The sequence below is a fragment of the Homalodisca vitripennis genome, chromosome 3 (genome assembly GCF_021130785.1).
Source record: "Homalodisca vitripennis isolate AUS2020 chromosome 3, UT_GWSS_2.1, whole genome shotgun sequence".
Classification (NCBI taxonomy): domain Eukaryota; kingdom Metazoa; phylum Arthropoda; class Insecta; order Hemiptera; family Cicadellidae; genus Homalodisca; species Homalodisca vitripennis.
Window position 1 is genome coordinate 211,145,809 of NC_060209.1, and position 7,945 is coordinate 211,153,753.

The 7,945-nt window shown below is 33.4% G+C and overlaps 1 protein-coding gene across 1 annotated transcript; it reads left to right on the forward strand.

The window, feature by feature from the left end:
* Window positions 1–3,022: 3,022 nt before the first annotated feature.
* On the forward strand, window positions 3,023–5,065 carry LOC124358078. Its single transcript, XM_046810373.1, has 2 exons — window positions 3,023–3,705; window positions 4,467–5,065. The coding sequence occupies exons 1-2, from the start codon at window positions 3,696–3,698 to the stop codon at window positions 4,784–4,786; spliced, it is 330 nt and encodes a 109-aa protein (XP_046666329.1). The 5' UTR covers window positions 3,023–3,695; the 3' UTR covers window positions 4,787–5,065.
* Window positions 5,066–7,945: the final 2,880 nt, after the last annotated feature.

Sequence of the window (7,945 nt, forward strand, 5' to 3'; positions counted from 1 at the left end):
TATTTTTTACCTAACTAATAACTTAAGTTAGCTCTTTTCCAACAAGTTTATACAGAGAATGGCGATTTTGGTAAAAAAAAAATGAATTGATTACAGCTCTTATACAAGCTTTTATATCTCAAAACTATATACGAGTGACTTACACCACTTTGGATCTAAGGGGCTCAATTAAGAGAAACGATCTTCTTTGAAGACTGATATCATATTTAGGCAGTCTTTACATTATAAAATATATTCGTGGTAAGACATTAAACAAATCAATGGTCACATAATTATGGCAAGACTATTTCTGTAAATGGTTGAATTGTTTATAATAAGAAGCACTGTTGTATAATACAGTAATATTTTATCTTAGACTGATGATAGGCCTTACTTGTTATTACTGATTTCTAAACATATGTGATACTTACTACTAAGAAGCTACTTAATTCTAATTAGTTTGTATCTTCTTCTTAGCGGAAAAAACCTCGGACTGTTCTTAGCTAAGGTTTACACTAACATTGGTGTAATAGTTTTTGCTATAAGTAAGCAGTGTAAATAATAAAAAAGTTAGACAACAGATTATAACTATAATGCAGTCAGATGCATTTGATTAAATAATGCAGGAGCAGAAGATATATTATTTAGTACTGCATATGAACTATTAATATAGGCATAAGTGCAGAACAGTTGTGTCACTAATGAATCTGATAATTTTCCATATTCAGAGTAAAAACAAAGCATTTTGTATATATTCACTTTTATTTAGTAATTTCAATTGGGGCTAAAGTGAAAAACAAAAATTTAGGGCTAATGTGAACCATGTAAATAATTATTATAATGTTTCGTTAGATGTATATATAAAACAAATGTCACGTTGTAGCTCGTATAATTGAAGGGGTGAGTGCATGAAGGGGCTATGTAACATTTTTGAAAATTTGGAGTTATTAGTATGGAAGAATGGGTTATGTGTCAATCTACCTTCTGGTGAGGTCCTGGTAAGCTTAATAATTATATTGAGCTAGATACCCAGATGCAGAAGGGGCCATGTACACTAATATGAACAATATCAAATTAAAGAAAGAGTCATATAACTATTTAAAGCCATAACCATATGGAAGAAGGGAAGTTGAATGGAAGGACACATAGCCCCTTCTTCCATTCAACTTATTTAATTTATTACAACATGCCAGAAGACATAAAAGAGAAAATATAGAAGAGAGAATAGGCACAAGGTGAGGCAGAGGTGAAAGCTACAAATCTTACAAAGGTATAGAAGTCCCTTTTAAATCAGTTGAAGAGGGCAATATTTACCCAGAAAGTTGCAAATTGAGATGTTCTTAAAATTTTAATCTTGAGCAAACAAAAAACATTTTTAGATCTTTTTACAAAATAGATGTTAATGGTAAAAATGCTATTTTATGTAACACAATACTTGGTACTGTCCCAGAAAGGAAAAGGAAGGGGGCAATAATACATAAGCACAATACTTACAAGTATTTCATAACTGTAGAGGGTAAGCAAACTTTAGTTTGCAAAAGAGCACTCATGGCTTTGTACCAAATTAGCAAGAAGAAAATTGAAGTTATACAAACCAAAATGAAAAGACAATCAGTCACCTGTAGTCCCGACAAAAGGGGCCATCATGATAACAGGCCGAATAAAATCCCAGATGCAGTTAAAGAAAATGTTAAGGAGCATATTTCAAGCTTTCCTGCAGAACATGCTCACTACTCTAGAACACACAACATAAATAGAAAATACCTTTCTCCTTTGTTGACATTACCTAAAATGCACCGCCTTTACCTTGAGTTATGTGAAGGAGAAAACAAGTCAGCCAGTTACAAGATTAAAGAATGTTCATACAGATCAAGTTTTGTAAATGAATTTAATCTCTCGTTTCGTCAGCCCGTGACTTGCAGTACGTGTGATTCAGGGAAAGCTAACAATGAACATGTAGAAAATTATCGTGATGCTGTTGATGCTATGAAAGCAGAGAGGGACTTAGCACGAACATCGGACAAAGTTGTCTACATCACTATTGACTTACAACAAACAATGCCACTACCGAGATTAACCACCTTGAAGGCGTTCTACCTCAGACAGCTATGGTTTTACAATTTCGGGGTTCATATTGTCAGAGCTCCAAAGGAAGTACAGAGATCTTAAGCACTTTACTGACTATCTTTGAGTTTGAAAATGTCTTCAGAAATAAGGAACACCTCATTTTGTGGTCGGACTCTTGCGGAGGCCAAAACAAAAACCTCTTGATACTTTGTCTCCACCAGTACCTACTTCATAAGAAGTTTTTCAAAATAATTGATCACAAATACCCTGAGGTCGGACACACTTACCTGGACTATGATCGCGCTTTTGGTATGATTGAAAAGATTCTACGAAAAAATGAGACCTTATATTCTCCATAGCAGTATAGAGATATCATTGTTAAAAGTGGAAAAAAGAATGTAGTGATTGACATGACAAACCTTTTTAGGAAAACGGACAACTTGGAGAAAGAAATGAAACTGTTGAACAGAAAAAAAGATTGTTTAAAGGGACAGGTTAGGTTCAGAGATGGAATCAAGTGGTTCTGAACTGACACGTACGGCTACTACATGTTTAAAGAATGCTACGACTACAACATGTCCTTTACACAAGTGAACATCAACAGATCAATAAAGAATGATGAAACTCCTAATCTGGAAAACCTCGTTCTTGAAAGGGATCTGAAAAAGAAAAATCCTGTGTCAAGAGAGAAGATTGACAACCTGCGGGAGCAACTTAAATACATTCCCGACGAGCACCAGTGGTTCTACCAAAACATCATAGCTGAACATGACACACATGAAGTTCAATGAACAGTTCTATAAGTGCAAGAATGATATTACTATGAGACAAAAATATCAAAACGATTAGCTTACATTGTTTTATGCATGATTGCACATCCACCTATTCATGTAGCTTATGGCGAACAATTTTAATTTTTTGACAAAGATTTGTGTAAAATGTCTATCAATGTTTTTATATTTTTGTGGTAATCAAAATTAGTTTGTTATCATTTAATTTGATTGATTGAAACCTAGAGTAACCCCTTTATTCAATTTGGAAGGTCCTCAATAACAACTACACTATAATGGAAGAAGGGGCTATGTGATTTGTAAATTTGTTAATAAATAGGTGCAAACTCCATTCAAGTCTAAAAATCTATTCAAACGAATTTGACAATTGTTGGTAACACACCCTAAAAAAATTGGAGGTATAGAGTGTACACTTAAAAACCTCCAACAAAAAAACTTTGAGACCAAATATCTCAAAACTTACTTTTTGTTACATAGCCCCTTCATGCACTCACCCCTTCAATTGAGGCGCTAAGCGGACAAGTGGCCTAACCCACAAAATAGCAATATTGAGATATGAGCCTTAGAATATCTCTAACACTCTATTCTAAATACTGCATATCGACCCAAGCCACCTTTTCCATTTTTCTGATAGATAGCAGCACTAGTTTGTTTGTTTATTATTGGTCTTTGAGTCAGCTGCAAACTGAATAGTGGCCCAAGCCACAGCCGTGTGGCCTAACCCACATTCTGTTCCATTGTTGTGGCTTGAGCCATTTGTTTGTTTACTTTCATGTTTGTTTTGGTTAAAAGCATTCCACTTGAAACTTACAAATTGTATTGATACGGTTGTTTCACAAGTACCTATTCCAACGAACCATGAATGAAGGTAAGAAAAATATAATAATTTATTAGTTTAATAGATTACTTATGAGATTAATCATACAACTGTATTTTAGGCCTACCAATAAAGGTTTGCAACTAAGTCCCAGTTTATAAGTTTAGCCTAGGTTGTTAATCATAGACTAGTTTTCAAAGATTCAGTTCACATTAAAATGGTATTAACAACAGTTTTTATTATATCTTATATGGCATCATTTAAATAATAATATTATAATATCTAAGAACTTTAACTTTGCCCCATAGACATAAGAAATTTAATTATTTAAACTGTTTTTAAAGGTTAGTTAGTAATTAATTTAACCCTGAAACTGGCAATTCTAGTATATTTTTTATTTTTGTTGGTCTCTTTTACCGAAATGCAGGCGGTTGTTGGCTGATTTCCATATTATTTTGTATAACATCAATAAAAAAAAACTTTTATTTACTATAACCTACTTCTGTTTGGTATCAATGTGTTAAAAACGAAGTGGGCTATCACACAACATAAACCTATTTTATTTAATATAAAAGATAAATATTATTTTAGATATGATTTCTAGAGGTAAACTGTACAAGTGTTGTTATTAATAAGTACGTATTTTGAGAATAACTGATAGCCACAGTAACCTAAAATAAATTGACGAAAAATAAACCTTGAAGGTAGGTACTTTTTGCAATGGAGACTACATTTAGGTACAGTACATTAAAAAGTGATATTTTATATTTAAAAGTTTAATCTTGTGTTTCTGAAGGTTACGATTGTTTCAGATTTGGAGAGTTCGTCTGAGGAAGAGCTATTCCCAGATACATATTCCTCGTCTTCTTACGCCCCTTCAGAAGATGAAGATTCTGAAACTGAGACACCCAAAAATCGACATATGTTGAAGTGCGCTGAGAAGACTTCGCATGGAGAGACAACAAACACAGGTAATGATCATCCCTCCACCTCAGATCATAACTATCACCAACTGCCTGTAGCTGATACAATACCGACTGAAGATAATAGAAAATCCCGAAAGAGGCAAAGAAATGTTCAAAATTGGAAACAAAATGTTAGAAAAAGACTCAGAAATTCAGGAAAGCAGTAAACCACAAGAAAAGGAAATGTTGTTGAAGCAAAAGTTTTTGCACCTGGTGACTGCTCTTGCCCTCTTAAGTGTCACCTTAAATTTCCGACTGAACACTGTAAAAAAATATTTTATTCCTATTATGACCTAGCGGACCATAATCTACAAACCTCCTTTATAAATAACTTAGTAACAGTTGTCAAAAAACAAAGAGTTTATACAAAATCTAATTCAGAGAAACGAATGTTTACAAGGATTTATAACTTAAAAAAGGAAAGTGGAGAAGAAGTCAGGGTATGTAAGGAGTATTTTAAAAAATTTCTAGGAGTAAGTGATAGCAAAATTTCACGGGCCATTAAAAATAAAGACAACGCCATAACCCCACCAGAAGACAAGAGAGGACAAGGAAAAGCCCCTAAAAATAAAACCCCTAATCATAGGCTGCAAAAGGTAAAGGACTTCATTAGTAAGTTTCCAGCTTATGATTCCCACTACTCTAGGGTAAAAAATCCAAATCGAAAGTATCTTTCGCCCAACTTAAATATCTCAATCATGTACAAAATGTATGTTGAAGAAAATCAGGTTGATCATGTTTCACCCTTTGTCTTTAGAAAGGTTTTTAATAATGATTTTAATTATCACTTTCATGCTCCAGTCACAGACAGCTGCCGTAAGTGTGATGCATATAACATCAAACTTAAATCATTACCAGAAACTGAACAAAGGCCTGTAAAAATTGAACAAGAATTACACTGGCGCTTAGCTGAATCAGCACGAACGGGTTACAGGGTAGATGCTGAAAAAGGGAAGGATCCTTCAAATGACGTTAGCGTGATTGCGTTTGATTTAATGAAAACATTGCCAACACCTGTGCTATCCACAGGGCCAGTTTATTACAAACGGCAGTTGTGGACGTATTGTTTAGGAATACACAATTTGTCCACTAAAGACAGCTACATGTATGTGTGGATTGAGGCTGTAGCCTCCCGTGGCCCTGAGGAAGTGGGATCATGTATTTTACATTTTGTGGAAAACCATGTTAAAACTTCAAAACTGATCATGTACAGTGACCAATGTGGCGGTCAAAACCGCAATATAAAAGTAGCTGCACTATGTGATTACATTGCTACGTCTCCTAAATATTTTTGTACTGAGATTGACCACAAATTTTTAGTCTCAGGACATACATATTTGGCCTGTGACCAAGATTTTGGTCTTATTGAAAAAGAAAAAAAGTATCACTCTGAAGTTTATGTACCAGATGATTGGATCAAGGTGATCTTGTCAGCAAAAAAGCCACCATTTAAAGTAAAAAAAAATGGAAAAAGATGACTTTTTTTCATTTGAAAAGCTTATGAACAATATTACAAACCGCAAAGTTGTCAAAACTGGGGATGTGGGAAATGATCAAAAGGTTGAGTGGCTTAAAATACAGTGGATTAATTTTAAGCAGTCAGAGCCTCTGCTCTTACATTACAAATACTCTAACAACGAAGAGGTCCCCTTTTCCACTGTCAACATCAAAAAAAGGACAACAACGGAAGTAATGCAGTTAGATGTTCTCTCCCCCAATGGAAGGAAAATAGATGAGCCGAAAAAGAAGGACTTGATGTCTCTTTTAGAATACATACCACCAATCAAACACTCATTTTACACATCAATTTTAAGTTCTGGAGATATTCCGTCAACCGTTCCAGTCGATGAGGAAGAAGATGAATTTTTTTGAATTTTGTATCTTTGTATTAATGTTTAATTTTTTACTATATCCTGTTTTAAAGTAGTGTACAATTTGTTTCATATCAAGTACAAGCTTATGGTATCATTAAGTGATGTAATAAAATGTTAATTGACAGTAAAGTTGTACAGTACTTATATTAATATATTGGCCAAACCCACATAAATTTACTTAATGTATAAAATATGCCAATTTTCAAGTGGCCCAACCCACTTTTATTTTTAAATTAATGAAAATAATTAAATAAAAAGGTTACCATGCATACAAGGGTTATGTTCTTATATAACAGTAACAATTACAACTAGAAAGCTTGAGTTTTTAATGTTTAAAAAATGTTAAAAAAGTGACAAATCTTTAAACGCTAATAAACTCAATACAGCTGTTTTGGGGTTAGGCCACTTGTCCGTTTAGCGCCTCAATTATTAGTTTCAACCCATATAAAACATACATATAAACCACTTATCTATATAGAAAAAAATAAAAATCATAGTCTTGCAATTTTACGCAAACTTATAAACGGAATGCAAAAACGTTTACCCCGTAAAAAAAATTACTTGAAAAAACACAATATTCAAATTGTAACATAATCCATAATAATAAACAAAACCAAGAAGACCCTCTTAATGTTTTTAGTTCGAGCTGTTAATCTCTACTGAGAAAGCTTGTGTTATAGACTCTTCTGATTATTTAGTAATTACTTATGAATATTTTTAGGTTGAAATTTAAGAAATTTCAAAATGGTTAGTCGCGGGCAGAAAATCCTCAACCTCGTACAACACTCTGAACGGAAAGGTGGACACAATAATTGTGAACTCAAAAAGCTAACTTCTGTATTTCAAAGTAAGTTTAACTCAGCTTTTCGATTTCTTTGATGAAATTATACCTATGGTTTGAAAATAGGCCTATAAGTGAAACAATTTAAACAACTTTTTATTACATTTAGTTTCAGCAATTAGTTACAAACCTTGTTTGTTTGTTGTTGATACTTCGAGTTGCTTTAGTGTTTAACTAGGCCTAGGCTACCTCTCGTAAACCCAAGAATATTGTAAGACCCATACTGCAGGTAAAATTACAAGTATTAGTTTTATAACGACTGAAATAGGCTAAATGGCTAAAAATATTGTTATAGAAAGTCACTCAACAACATTGAGAAAAATGAAGAGGTTTTAGCATTAAACACCGAAGAATCTCAATTTGAACCAGTCGTCAATGTAACAGGTATAGAATCTTGGTTACACTATTAAATCCAACAGATTAAAAATTTCCTACTGTTGTACCTTTATGCTATTAGCGTACAATAAACTCCGTAGTTGCACATTGATTTCCGTACATGCGTCACAACCGGTGTAGCTAATTTCATACTCAACTTTTGCACTTACAAAATTGCGTTTTTACCCTGATGTATTACCGTACAGTAGTACTAGGTGTGTGAATAATGCATTACG